General features: G+C 43.9%; 1 protein-coding gene across 5 annotated transcripts in view; it reads left to right on the top strand.

Moving 5' to 3' along the window:
* The window catches only part of MRNIP (MRN complex interacting protein), a 168,711-nt gene that overhangs the window by 11,787 nt on the left and 141,014 nt on the right, over nt 1-15,910 (top strand). For all 5 annotated transcript variants that reach the window (XR_013598698.1, XR_013598699.1, XM_078653544.1 and 2 more), the window contains one exon: nt 2,513-2,610. Coding sequence is in view for 3 of the 5 variants with exons in the window: in XM_078653544.1 (XP_078509670.1) it covers nt 2,513-2,610 (98 nt within the window). In the remaining 2 variants the exon portion in view is untranslated. The remainder of the gene's footprint in view (nt 1-2,512; nt 2,611-15,910) is intronic.

Below are 15,910 nucleotides of genomic sequence, written 5' to 3'. Positions count from 1 at the left end.
ATTACTGAATCTGTATTTTGACATGTAGGTAGCACTGTAATCAGTGCTACAGGGGTTTAAGAATTCTTAATTTACCACCAACTAGTAGTTGGTGGTAAATTAAGAAAACCCTTAAAAAACCATTTCTTCTGCTTTTTAAACAGTGCCATGTTGCAGACATACATGCCCTAAGGGCATGTATGTCTGTAACATGTGCACCCATGCACAATTGAGGGGTGCAACAGGGTGTCAAAGTGACACCCTGCCCCCCTTCAATGTTTTCCCCAATTACCGAATCGGTATTTACCGATTCGGTAATTGACATTGATTCCTATGGGCCTATTTAAGAACTGGCAATCGGGATGTAGGTATATTTACCAAATTAATTACCGAATCGGTATGATTCGGTAATTAATGAATCGGTATTTACCGATTCGGTAATTGCCATTGATTCCTATGGGCCTGAAGGCCCATAGGAATCAATGGCAATTACCGAATCGGTAAATACCGATTCATTAATTACCGAATCATACCGATTCGGTAATTAATTTGGTAAATATACCTACATCCCGATTGCCAGTTCTTAAATACCGAATCGGTATGATTCGGTATTTAAGAATCAGTAATCTGGGATTACCTACATCAGGCCCTCAGTGCATTGGCAAAAACAGGAATTTGTGTAGAGTGAAGAATTGGTGTCCTGCCAAAAAAACGGTGGTGGGGACTTTGAGGCGCATGGGGGTCCAGCTTGAAGTGATGGCTGAGCCAGACCCCTCAGGATATTGTGGCTTGGGTTAGAAAACTTAGTGGCCCCAAAATGTAAAGTTTGTGGCACACATTTGTATTTTCTAGTAATAATTTTTTTTTTTAGCATGTTATTGTAATGATTTTTTCAACAGCGGCTCCTTTGCCATGGCGGAAGAGCTTCGTGCCCTGATCCCAATTCCCCCCCACCCCCCGCCAGCACCCTCAAAAACGTGAAATATAAAACTAGTTTAAAACTAGTTTTATTTTTTTCTGACTGTATGCCGAGTTTTGGGGGTGGGACCAGGGGTGACAGTATGGGAGGGGGATTGGTGGGCACAGTATACTATTATTAGTGGGAGTGACTGTAGACGGACATCTCAGGCCGGCCAAACCGTCATGCGCAGTGGAACTCTCTCCTACCCGAGCTGTGTTGCCGGTTTGGAGAGAGCAGTTACAGGCTCCCAGTCTATCTGGGGGTGCAAATTCATCCTCTGGCCAATCCTGAAGCTGCTGTCATGGATGAGAGCAGCATCAGGATTCACATGTTCTGTCAGCTGGAGTTTCTCGCCAGACCGAGCCAGTAGTACCCAAAAATAGGTCGCCCGGATAACATCTGACTCACCATAGCAAGTGGGCGATTCTGAGGCATGTCCTAAAGTGAAAGCTTTCCAAGGTGTACAGCTTCCCCATTGCAAATGGGTCAACACCTCATTTGAGGAGTCTGCAACTCCTCAATTGTGTGCAATTGCAGTTACAAACCGCTGATACATTTCATTGTGAATTATAAATTAAAGTGGATGCTAATTTCATGTCCCCTCCTATTTATGATATGGAATGAGTCGGTAAACCCATTTTGTGTTACAAAAGAGCCTTACTGAATCGCAAAATGGGTGTAGTACATGACAGATCACCATTTTCCGGTGCAAAACCTCTGACTTTGTGACTCGTATGGTTTGCTACTGCAAACTTGGAAAACCTCTGACCCTAGAGGCTCTCCGGGTTAGTATTCCTTAACTTGGTACTTAAGGAACTGTGTAATATAGGTGCATTACATAATCCTTCTAAATCCTAGAGATACAAGTAGAATCATTGTAGTTTAAGAGTGCTCTGTGCGGGCATGATGGTAGCCAAACGTAACGTAGTGCAACTTTGGGGGGCGATATCCGCCCCTACCCTAGGGGGTGGGAAGAGCGATTTGGATCAATGCATGGAAGCCGAAAGAGCAGTATACCGAAGTAGAGGATGCCCCCAAAAGTGGGAGAAGGTCTGGGAAAATGGATCCTATATACAGGAAACTTGTGTACTCTTCCCCCCTCCCCCCGAAATACTGCTCAAGACTCAATATCGAGAGAGAATACATTGCGATTCAAGCTCTTGGTAATAAAAGTTGCTATTACATCCACCTGTTTATGTAAAGAGAGTGACACTGATCGTTGAATTCCAGACTAATACCCACCAACTGTAATACAATGTAATATATGTAATGTGATGACTGATTTGTTGTTAATAAAACTGAAAAACAAGTGCTCTGTGCATTGAGCTTCAGAGTGTGCCTCTCGCTTTCACACCAGTCTTTGAAGTGGCAGGTCAAGTCCCTGCATGTAGTCCAGTGCGTATAATCACCTAGCACAGAGCTTCGCAAACCAAAGTCTGTTTTTTTTTTTTTTAATGATGGCCTTGACACTAGTTTGAAAAGTAGGTTAGTCTAGCCTGAGTAAACATATTGTGGTGATCTAGATCTTGACTGCTCTATAACTTCCTGTTCCTTTGTTTTATTTCCCTGTAGATTTACGGTGAGGGCTCTGGAGCAGATTGCAGATGCCATGTGCAAAAATTAAATATGCTGCAGGGTGAGATGGCACTAGCTTCTGAGATGATGGCTGAGTGAGTATCATTCAGATTAGTGTTCTGGATAATTCAGAACTTTGAAAATGGACCACATATATATATTCCCACCCAACAGTCTTGTATGACCTCAATTCTTGTAACCCAATCATGGTATACTTATAATATCATTGATGTCTTATTATTATTATTATATAGCAAAGATTTGAAATTCTATAGTAGTTTCTTTTATTGCTGTTGAATTCACTGGCACATATAAGAAGTCCAAGCATTTGAAGAAATGTTTGAAATGTTCTGTGATGACCAGATGGTTTGTGTCACAGTGAAACAACACTCAGGACCTTCACTTTCTTTTATCTACCTGGGAGTTAGTCTTGATTCACATACAATGACCTGTTTTACCATATTATAGAAATTAGAAACCCTAAATGCAGCTATTCCCTCTTATTGCTAGCATTAGCACTCCAGCAGTGTGAGTAGCGTGCTAACCTGGCTATAGAACTGGAGCAATTGTGTGCTTCGTTTAGCAGTATGTTGTCTTTGCTATAGGAATCCAGCAGTGTGAGCTTACTATTGGAGTGCTCCACGCCCTATATAGGACTCTTAACAGTGCCCTGTCCAAGCTCAATTGCTCCTTCTTTGTGAAAGTCCTCCAGTAGTGTAAGCAGACTGTTACTGTCTATACATAAAACAGTGGGGACTTAAAAAATGTTTTTAACAGTAACTTGCACTGCTCTAGCACTCCAGTTCTCTTCCAGGGGATTCTCATCAATAGTCATGAGCACTGAAAATACCGGCTCATGCACAGGATCCTAGAGTACTTCACAAAATATATACATGTTTTATGTATGTACAACTGAGCAGTATTCTGTAGGAAAGAGTTTCATATTAACCGCATGCGTGCGGGCGGAATTCCACTCGTACGCTGACTTTTTCAAAAGCGCACTTTACGTGACGAGCTGGGCTCGTCATGAGCGTGCGAGGAGGCTACCTCATGACGAGCCCAGCTCGTCATCAGCGTCGAAGGGGTTAATGAAAATAAGTATGTTTCTAGCCTATAAAATGCTAAGAAAATGGCAACATTTCATTTTCATATTAAAGCATCCAGTGTAATAAAATAGTCACCTATTATATCAAAGTGACTACAGAAAATCCTTCACAAACCTGTGTTTGTGTTTTTTGTTGTTGTTGAGGAAATGGAATGAAGGGCAATGTTAGCTGATATACTGCAATGTAAAAGCATACAACAGCTATCACTGTGCCTTTAAGGACCTGACTGTTCGCTCTGTGTCCTATCATGCCCCACAGGTAGGTCAGATACGTTTTCATGGTTCCTTATAATAGGATCCTGTGGCAATGAGCTCTGCCTTTTTGGCGTGGTTTTGATTGGAGATCTTTCTAAACCATGTCCTTTTTTTATTAACTCAATGTCTTATAAGAGTATGATTAAATATTTATCTGACAGACCTATACTTTTTTTTTTCTCTTCAGAATGCCTTGGGGGAAGTGGGTGGGAGTAGGCTTAGTTAGACTCTCATAAAGTATGTATTGTATGCTTGCCAGAATCCCATTGTTCCAAAAAGTGCAACCACTGTTATTATGTCTCTTGGAGATCCCTGAAGGATATGCAGAAAATCAACCTGTACGTCTACAGGAAAGGCATCTGTTGGAACATATGAGGGCTATGGAAAGGTCCCCCTTCACTCAGTTTCTCTTCCTGCTCCAGGGACTCTTCTAGGGTTAGATCCAAGGATACTCATCTTCAAAGGAAGAGGAGCCACTCCCACTCAATGTCAAGAAACGGGACGTCTAATTGGGGCATCATTCCAACACGCTCGCTGTCGACAGGTATGCTGATGAGGCAACGTATGACGTCAATTTAGTCTGGGTGGTCGAAGCCTCCATCAACGTTAAAACCACCTGTGGCATGGGCACCCAGTACTTTCATGACGTTAAAGCCATGTTCGACATCAAGGCCACTATCCGCATTAAGGGCAAGTCACATTAATGTGCAAAAAACATCCTCTAAACAATTACTTTTATCTGCTGATTGGCTTTGAGAACTAAGGTAAATAAAGTACCTCTAATTTTGAGTATTTGCCAAGGGGTTCAAAATCTCCACGCTTCACTCCAAGCACCCCTACTACTCCTGTGTCTTTGTTTGCCTCCAGCGCTTCCACAGCTGATTCCTCCCCCTGCTCATAAAAGACCTGCAAGTGAAGGGAATCCCCACACGTTCACATTCCAGTCTTGTAAGGCATCTGAAGAAGTCTGTGGTCTTGGTCTAGAATATCTTCCAGAGGGAGGGCCAGAATAACTTCTATAGAGATCAACCTCACACCCCAGGCATTCGAGACATTCTGGAAAATTCCTTACTTGTGAGCGTAAATGTTTTCTATCCTGTTCTTATTCCTCATGTTGCTCTTGTATCAGAGACTAATCCCCAACACTCTGATTCAACTCTTGCAAAAGTATCGCCTTTAGATTACCGGACTACTTTCAGTAAAGTACTCGTTAGAGAGGCAGCAAAGCTAAATATATCTATGCCAACTCCAGCTACTAATACTACTACTTCTGTGCTATTGGAGAGACTACATTAGCGAATAGCACCTAAGCTTCTTCTAATGTTGGCTCCTGGATTGCCTGACCCTGCTATGCAGTTATTCTTAGTCCCTGATTTAGTAAAGCTTGCACCATTTAAATGTTTGAAGAAGTATATACCTCTGGACCAAGATCCTTTCTCAGAACGAATCCTCTCCCGGGCTCCGTGATAGTATATGCTGCAAAGAAGGCTCATACAGTCGCTCCTTCTTCTGTTCCACATAACAAGTAAGCAAGTAGATGGATTCGGTGTGAAGGAAAATGATCGGAACTTCAGAAACAGCAATGAAGTCTGCAAGTGCCACTGATCTTTTGGGTAGACACAATAGATTACTTTTGGACGCTCTCGAAATGGTTGCAGAGAAATTGTAAACTGAAGGCAGGCAAGATTTTCAAGAAATCCTTAATCAGGATATGCTTGTCTCAACCAAATAATTTGTGTGGCAGCAGACACATTAGCTCAACAACGTATACTCAATCTGTCATTTTCGGGAAACTCCTTTGACTCCCATGCAGATGATGAGATGAAAGCCGAGATGGAGACATTAAAAGCAATTGATCTTTAGGGGGAAAAATGACTATAGAAGTGCTATAGGTAAAGTGGTAGATTTTTCTTTCTACAGAGGTTTCAAGCCCTTTAACAGTCACACCAACCCCATCAGAAAAAGTCAAACCAACCTTGAAAGCCTTCCAGGGGAAGAGGAGGACAACAACCATCTCCGGCCACCCCTACCAAACGATGACTTCTCCATTCCCTCCTCCCGTTAGTCACTTCTTGGTTGGGTATGGGGGCAGTCGGGCATCTTCAAGAGTGGCTCTTGTTAGCAACAGACAGATTGGTCTTAAATATTGTTCAGAATTGATATTCCACTCTATTTAAACCCATCTTCCCATCAAAGGAAACTTCTACTTGTAATCTGGTTCAAAAGAAAGGGCATAAAAGAAGAATTCAGACCTGTTCTCAGAACAACACAAATGTACATACTGAGAGCGAAATTCAAAATGCTGGCATTACACCAACATTACCATCAATTACACCAAGCTGACTGGATGTGTGCAATAGACAGTCAGGATGCCTACTTCCACATCCCCAGAATAAGGAAGCCTTGTTGTAAGCAGCAACCCTTTCCAGTATAAAGTTCTACAATTTGGATTAAAGTCAGTTCCTCTAACATTCTCAAAGTGTAAGGCTGTAATTGCAGCACATCTGAAGAGCTAACATTTGTCTAAGCTAATAACGGCAGCATCATCAGAAGAAAGTCTAAAACATTTTCAAGTCACTTCGGAACAAAGGAAGGAATATGCAATCTGGATGCAGTATTGGATACTATCCTAAATCTCTGTAGAGTCTCAATCTATTACAAACTCCTCAAGTGCTGGCAAGACAGAGTTCATTCCTCCTAGGATCCATCGCTTCCTGCATTTTTCTGGTTGTTCATTCAAGACTTCATATTAGTGTACTGAAGAGACAGTGGTTCATGTGGTCAATGTACATAATACTTAATATTATCGATGCGCAATGGCGGGTACCATTGCTATAGTGATGCTGAAAAAGAAGACCAATCTACAGAATGCAATACACAGGACAATAATTGTGCAAATAATATATTTGTATTGTAATACCATAGAAAAAAGAATGAAAGAGTCTGACCATGGCTCTTTCTCCTATGTGGATAGTAGAGGACTCCTACTACCATAATTGCAGCTCTTTTCTCTTGAATGAAGACAATGACTCATTGTCTTTTCCTGTCTGTCGTGACATGAAGAGAAGCTTGCATTAGTGCTCCTGTATTTATCTACATTTTGGCAGTGCAAAATTGTGAGACGCTATAAAAATTGTCAGCTCTCCCCTCACTGGGTGGCAGCCTGGGCTCCATGTGAGTAATTGCTCCCTTTGTTTTCACTCACATGACACTCTTACAATTATTACTCCTCTATGTCCCTCATTGTTAGGTCCTGAGGAGACCCCTTACTGGACATAGGGTCGAAACGCCGTTGACACATTTGAAGAACCATTTTATAGCCTTCACAAATGTGGTACAAGGCTACGAAAAATAACTATGTATTGAATAAAGGTCCTTTTCGTTGATTTTGGAACCTCAATATATGTTATAAATTGCCACTCTTTTGATATAGGTTCTCTATAAGTTCACTTGGGACACTGAGCACCTTTTTTCTATGGTACTACAATGCAAATATATTATTTGCACAAATGTTATTGTCTTGTGTATTGCATTCTGTGTGATTGGTCTTCTTTTTCAGCATCACTACACCAATGGTAACTGCAATCGCACATCGATAATATTAAGCATCCTGTACATTGTCCACATGAACCGCTGTCTCTTTATTACATGTGTGAAGAGACTATGTAGTATGTAGAGTTGGACTTTCCACATTGCCCTTGGGCAATGCCTCTATACACACAGTTCTTGGGAATATGTGTACACGATTGGCAAAGGTGATGGTGCACATTGGTGTATTTGAAAGGTATATTAATGCATATATTTGATATGTGCATATTTATGATTTCTTTTTAGGGTCATCTGACCCACTCTTCAACTTGTTGCCACTGTGCACTGCTGGTCAAGATTTAAGGGCCGATTAGGATGGCGCACCCCTGAGTAGGAGGGACCGTCCGCATGGGCAGCGGCGGTCCCTCCATGGCAATTAGGATGTGACCGCCACCCTGGCGGTCACATCCTGTATGTTTTACATTGCGGCGGGTGCTTTCACGCTGCTTTCACCTGGCCGCTTCTGCATTTTTGACTCCAGGATCTGCCTTGTGCCGACCGGGGAAGGCTCCCCTTGTAAACTCTGTTGTAAGCTGTTGAGACCCCCCACCGCCTCCCTCCCGCCGTCCTGCTGCCACTAACATCTCCAGCGGGACCGCCGAGTGGAGCGAGGCGAGGGGCTGCCTACAACTCCCGGCAGCCCTCGAGGTCTCCAGACACACCCCCAGCACGCCGCGTCAGGAGGCGCATAAAGGGCGTCACCGCTGCAACGAGCGCTGACACGCTGCTTTCACCTGGCCGCTTCTGCATTTTTGACTCCAGGATCTGCCTTGTGCCGACCGGGGAAGGCTCCCCTTGTAAACTCCGTTGTAAGCTGTTGAGACCCCCCACCGCCTCCCTCCCGCCGTCCTGCTGCCACTAACATCTCCAGCGGGACCGCCGAGTGGAGCGAGGCGAGGGGCTGCCTACAACTCCCGGCAGCCCTCGAGGTCTCCAGACACACCCCCAGCACGCCGCGTCAGGAGGCGCATAAAGGGCGTCACCACTCCCTCTCGCGGGACGCTGGGCGAGACGCTGGGCGAAGGGTGGGCCTGTCCTAGCCCGGAGGAGACCGGGCCGGGCGCACCCCCCTAACATCTAACATAAGGTAAAACATCGTGCTATAGCCTTTACTAGCGTTATAAAGGGCTCTACTTACATTTACGATATTTTATCCCCTTGAAGCCTATTCACTCTATCGCGCTCCTGGCGAGAAATACATATAATGTCAACAAGAAAAACAAGAAGTTCAAAAAATAAAACCAAAAAATCAAATATGACCACCACAGTAGGACCCATTGAACAATTTTTGCACAAGGTGAACGAAACAATAGATCAAACAGTCCTGATGCTTGACCGTCGAGTTTCCTATGAGCTAGACCAAGCACGATGTTCATCTATGGGCATGTTGGCACAGGCCCAAACCCCTAAATCTGTTCCCGAAAACAAGTTGCCCGTGGAAACAAATGACGAACCACATACACTGCCAAATGTAGTAGACCTATCCGTAGCCTCTCAATCGTCTAACTCGCAATCTTTCCAGGATCTTGAACATACTCCTGATATTTTTGCGAGTCTGCAGCCAACAAACAACGATTTAACACAGCTAGAATCCAGAGCAATCAGAGAAGGTGCAATCCCTAAACGACAGCCTCATGAAGCTACGCACCCTAAGAGCCCAACTTATGGCCCTGACACAACCTCTGAATCTGAACAGTCTTCTGGCAACCAAAGTCAACCGCTTATTGTTCTTACGGATTCAATTAATAAGATCTTCCCTGATAAACCCAGAGGCGGTGACGATGCGAAAAGGCCACATCCTAAATGTACACGACAAGACAAGTCAGTCTCCCACTCGTTCGATACCACTAAACATATCACGGCAGAACAACCTACGTTAACAGACATCTTGGGCATAGTAAAACACCAATTACAACCCGTACAAAAAAGTCTTGAAGTAATTGAAAAACAACTGGCCATCTTAATCACCACCGTTAAAGCAATTACAAATTCAAGGAAAAACGATCTCCCACCCTCAACAGTTACAACTACTAACACAAGTAACACCAGTGTTACCAACACATCAAATCAACCAATAAACAGTCTAACTACTATGAACCCACTGAAGACGAGTTCTAAAGAACCGGGGAAAGAATCAATGAATCAAACTCTCCCTTTGAAAATCCAGTCCACTCAAAATAATGCTAAAACTACTTCAGTCTCACAAAACCAATTGCCTGTAAAATCCATTCCTACAAAAACCCTTCAGGTAACAACGCCTTCTACGTTATTCACATCTACCACTTCTCGTCAAGAACAATCACAGAGACAACCTAGCAAACCTGAACGATCGACTAAAAGATGGCCGAAGCCAGTAAACCTTCCACCTGAAGCTGCACCCTTTGTAGCTATATTAACTGGGGTCCCAGAGCTAAACAAAGACACAGATGAACCCACCTGGTCTTTACTAAACAAAGCACGCTACTGGCTAAATGCCAACAGGCCCAATCATTCAAATAATAACACTAGAATAACTACGGTGAGGAGGGTCCCTTGGATAGGCCATCAGCCGAAAACTATCCAGGGTGACTGTATAATAGTCAATTTTGAAAGCCCACGCGCCGTGGATCACATCTGCTCCTGGAACACCTTAGAAAGCAGAGAAGGAATAGACGTTAAACGTTTATCCTTCTTTTATCCCCGACAAAACTATCGCCCAGAGGATCCTAACTGGCCATCGAACTGGTCCTGGGATCATTATGACCAAGGACCAAGAAATTGGAACTGGGGCGACAGGAGCCACGAAAACACCCAAAGATTCCACTCGCAGGGAGAGTGGGGATACGAACAAAGAGATCGAAGAGACTACACTAACCATGGCAGGAGGCCATATCAACATCCTAATAGAGAACTCTGGACCGGAATTCCTACCTTTAATTATTACAGTTGCCTAGACATGGTGGATTGACCGCTACCACACTCTCCACCAGCTAGGTCTCTGTCTAACCCCAGTGTAGGTTTATCTTCCCCATCAAACAACTCTAAGTTCAAAATTCCTGAAAAGACTCAAAGTCTGTGTAACACTAGATTATATCAGAAACCCGGGAAAGGCTTAATCCAAAAGTCAAATAGCAAGCTTAAAGTCATTCCTCATAATTCTACTCCTGACACCACATGGCAGCCTCCTTCATACCCTCCCTCAAACAAAAGGAACGCTGAGACTACATTGAACGCAAATCATTTAAATGCAACAGCAGAGGTAGAACTCTCAGCTATAACGATTCAACCTGACAGCACTACCTCAGCCGCTGAGAGGCATATGCTATTTTGGAATGTGGCGGGCCTAGCATCCAAGTATACGGAGAAAACCTTCTTGGACCTAGTTAACACAAAAGACTTGATTTGTCTCCAGGAGACGTGGCTGAACGATCCAATCCATCTGGTGGGATACAGAACGTACTTCTCCCACGCAACAAAGTCACATCAAGGAAGAAGTAAAGGCGGATTAATAATATATATTTCTAATCTATGGCCAACCAAAGAGATTACGATCATCGCACTCCACCAGAATTATCAGGCCATCAACATTAAAGTAAACAATCAGGTTGCCTATACAGTAATAAACTTTTACAATAATATGTGTCTGACTGATTCAGTCAAAGTTCTTGGCGAAATTAGAGACATGATAAACGAGCAACAAACTAAATACGCCAAAATAACACATTCAACAATCTGGGGTGGAGACTTTAATTTACATATATGTAGCAAAAGTAATGCTCCCATCTGTGGGATTACGGATGATCAAGAAAACCCCCAGGAGCATTTCTCTCACACGGAAGAAGGAAACATCATACAGGCCATGATGTTTGAGTTAGATCTAGGGTTCGCAAACAGGATAATGACTCTGCCAATCCAGTTTACTCCAACTTTCCATGGAAGAGGAGCCCAAACCGTAATCGACTACATACTAGTTTCCACAAACAACGCTGCATGCATAAAGGACTTTGTAGTAAATCCTAATGCACTAAGCGATCACTACCCAGTTACAATAACACACTTAGAATTTGCTCACCGTAAAAACCAAGCTGTGGATCACCTGGAATTATTGCATCAAGATGCACTTACTCTAAATAGACCGAACGGATTCACTCTAAAATGGGGCAACATAGACCAAGAAACATTCAGCGCAGGAATAACTAATAAATGCAGGACCCACATAGAAAACTGCCTAAATCCTGCCACAACGGCACTTGACATTTTGACCAGCTACGATGTAATAGTGAAGACTATAGCCAACGAACTAACTAAACCTAGGACGCAAAACAACGGTCAAAGGAAAGGCTGGTTCAATTCCTCGTGCACAAAGGCCTATTCGGACTTAAAGAAAGCCCTAGCAAAAAAAGATCGAAATAGAGAAGAGATAGTGCAATTAAGGAAATCATACACGCAGGCACTTAAACAAAGGAAAAAAGAGATGCAACGTAACCTTTGGACTCAACTGAAACAGCAGTACTCAAAAAAACAGCGCAGCTTTTTGGAAAATAGTTAAATCTCCATTCCTGAACGGAAACAATGAGGGACCCTCCTTAGATGTTGCAATAAATGAGACGGAATGGGTGCAGCATTTCTCGGGGGTTTTTAGAGAGGAAAACTTTGTAGATCCGGCTTCCTCGCCTACCCTCCCACCAGTGGTATACCCGATAAACATAGAATTCACCGTCAACGAAACAAGGAAAGCAATAGAGATCGCTAAACACGGCAAAGCGCCAGGACCGGACTCTGTCCCCATGGATTTATATAAATTTTTACCAGAACTATGGTCCCCTCTGTTAACAAAAGTCCTGAACGCAGCAAAAGAAACTCACTTACCTAATTCCTGGTCAACGTCTATTCTGGTACCCATCTTCAAGAAAGGCAACAGGGATAGCCCTGCCTGTTATCGTCCCATCTCCCTCCTGGATTCGGCCGGAAAAATGGCAGGGAGGATACTTCTCGACCGTCTCCAGGAGTGGTCAAAAGAACATGGGAAAATTTCAGACCTTCAATACGGGTTCAGGGCCGGACTGAGCACCGTAGACCAAGTTTTGAACCTAACATTGCTGGCCGGAAAATATACAACAGCAACAAAAACTAGCTTACACTTGGTCTACGTTGACCTTACGGCAGCGTTTGACTGTGTGCAACATTCAAAACTTTGGTCTTTAATGCTGCAAATGGGAATCGACTCAGCAATTGTAGACTTCCTCCGCGAGCTATACTCCGGGGCCACGGGAAAAGTACGCTATGGGACCGGTGGCCAACTCACAGACAGCTTCACGATACAGAAAGGAGTTAGGCAAGGGTGTGTGCTGGCCCCCTTCCTATTCACGCTTTACACCAACGGACTGGAAGCTGCTATGCTACAGGGCGTAACAGATTACCCAGAAATCGCCCGGCGTCCATTACCGGCACTATTGTACGCCGACGATGCGGTGATTCTTGCGCGCACCCCAATCCAGCTGCAAAAGGCCCTAAATAACTATTGTTCTTTTATGTCAGGTTTAAATCTAAAAGTTAATATTAAAAAACTTATGTGATGCACGCCGGTAGTAAGGGGAAAAAACCAAAGACAATTTTCGTGGACAAACTTCCCCTTGAAAGAACGAAAACCTACTCATATCTTGGCATCACCATCGACGAAGAGTTTAAATGGAAAGCAGCTATAAACTCTCGCAACCTGTCACTAATTAAAACAACTGGTGCATTAAAAGCATTTTCTCTCCGTCTAGGAAAAAGACCCCTGGCCGAGATGATAAAGATCTATAACGCAAAATGCATCAGTACGGCGATCTTCGGAGCAGGAGTATGGGGAATAGCAAATGCTGAACATATACAAACAGTGGAAAATGCATTCTTAAAATTCTTATTAGCAGTCCCAAAGAGCACAACCAACTTTGGCTGCCATCTTGAACTCGGACTGGATCATATTACTGACATCATTAAGATCCAACCCATAATGTTGTGGCGAAGAATATGGGCCACCGACGAATGCCATCTCACGAGAGCAATTATTGAGGATTGCATGAATCTAGAGTACATGAAGAAGATAAAATGGTTATGTTACGTAAAATCGTTCCTTTCAGATATTGGCCTTTCGAGGTTTTTTGATGAACCACAGTCAGTAACAGACATAACAAAAAAGGATCTAAAAAAGGTATGTCTGTCTCACTTAACCCAACTGAGAACAATGACTGAAATAAGAAAGACATCAGTCCAACACTGTCTAATGATTCACCTGGTTCCATCAATTCAACCGTATCTGCAACACGACCTAACACAATTTGAAAGACTTCTCACTCGTTTCAGGTTCAACCTTTTCCATATCATGGTTTTATTCCCCACTCAGAATGTATGGACACATAACTCGATACCATGCCCCTGCGATCTTATTTCCCCTCAGTCCACAATTCACGTTGTTTTCTTTTGTAAATTTTATACCCCGTTCCGAAAAAAGTGGATTCTACCAATTTCAAATGTAATGAAGATTAGAACATGCCGCCCCGCATTCTTGGCGTTGCAGTTTCTGGAAAACAGTTTGGTCTCAAAACCAGTGGCACACTATTTAAAGCTGTGCCTCAGACATCGCACGAACTTATAAGAATCACAGAGACGCATAAAAACATGGACCTTTGACAAAATACTGATCTTCTTTTTAATTGTGATCAATTTTAATATGTTATGAAATTAATGTTTTGTACTTTTATGGCTTTCTGATTGAAAACCGAATAAAGTTAAATTTGATTTGATTTGATATGTGCATATTTATGATTTCTTTTTAGGGTCATCTGACCCACTCTTCAACTTGTTGCCACTGTGCACTGCTGGTCAAGATTTAAGGGCCGATTAGGATGGCGGACGGACTTGCGTCCGTCCGCCACCCCTGAGTAGGAGGGACCGTCCGCATGGGCAGCGGCGGTCCCTCCATGGCAATTAGGATGTGACCGCCACCCTGGCGGTCACATCCTGTATGTTTTACATTGCGGCGGGTGCTGCTTGAAGCAGCACCCGCCGCAATGTAAAAAACGAAAGCTGTGCATTTGCATGCACAAAGCGGCAGGCACCGCGCGGTGCCTGCCGCTTCGTGCACGCAAAGGCAGGGGGGTACCATAGGTACCCCCCATGTGCACCCCCCACGCAACCTTCACCCAGGGGGCCCGCTACGGGCCCCCAAAGTGATTGTCCGTATGCTTTTCCACGGCGGAAAAGCCGCCGCGGAAAAGCATTACTTTCCCTACATCCTAATATGGCTGGCGGTGTCTGATAGACACCGCCAGCCATGTTAGTGCTTTTCCGCCGTGGTCGCCTTCCGACCGCGGCGGAAAAGCGGCGGACACATTGTGAGACCCACCAGCCATCCTGATTTGGCGGTGGGTCTTTCAGGCCTCCTCGGCGGATTTCCCGCATACTCCGGGCCGGCGGTGGCTTCCGCCGGCCCGGAGTATGCGGAAAATCCGCCATCATAATGACCCCCATAGGCTTTAGCATCATTTCGATATTTTGATATTATATTTACACACGTTTATGAGTGACACTACATTATGGTCCTGAAGAATGCCTGGAACATCTAAGTCGCATATGGCAGAAACATGTTGACCGTATACAGGGTGTATCCATAACCCTGTCTCATTATGCTTTTTGCCTCCATCCATTAGGACATAGGAATAAAGTTGTGTTGTCCTCATTGAGATAGTTTTGAATCACGCTTTCTGTTGCACTCTGCCCCTCACTTTTTCCCTAGAGGGATTAAACAGAGAGACGTGCTTTTTGAAAACACTCTTGCTCCTTTGCTGCAGGAAAGTTGTAGCCCACACTGGATACCTTGCGGTCCCAGTGTGTGGAGGGACCCAATGATGAAGCATGTCACCATTCGTTGAGTGAAGGTTCTCGTCCAAACACCTGGAGTGCCCCAACCTTGTGTTCCCAGTTCATTTGTTCTCTTGGAGCTACCCTATACTCTGTGAGCCTAATACATGTAACTGTGCCACATGCAAAAGGTATGTTCTGTGCTTCAAGTGCATACGACACAGGCTCTGTCGCCCATACACATATATCCCATTCATATGTACAAATGTTCATACATCCCCCAAAGACCCCGCTCTCACTGACTCGTATGGCAGCCCTGTCATAGTGCCTCTAGTCAAACAATTTTGTTTAAACCATAGTATCTGACTCTATGGACATTAGGCTTAAAATCAATGAATATTGGCATTAGGGTGTCTGATAGCAATGCACGTGTTGCTTAACCTTCAGTAGCCCCCAATGATTTTCACTGATCAGAAGTAGCTCTCACTACAGAAAAGGTTGGAGAGCCCTGCACCAAAACTACTTATATGTTCAAGTGGAAGAGGTTCTGCATTTTATGCATTCAACAGTACCACAATCCCTCCAGATGTTGGGAAGAGGTGGTGATTCCTTCCATACTTTTTCTG

The sequence above is a fragment of the Lissotriton helveticus genome, chromosome 7 (assembly GCF_964261635.1).
Source record: "Lissotriton helveticus chromosome 7, aLisHel1.1, whole genome shotgun sequence".
Lineage (NCBI taxonomy): Eukaryota > Metazoa > Chordata > Amphibia > Caudata > Salamandridae > Lissotriton > Lissotriton helveticus.
This window is presented reverse-complemented; position numbering and strand designations above follow the sequence as displayed.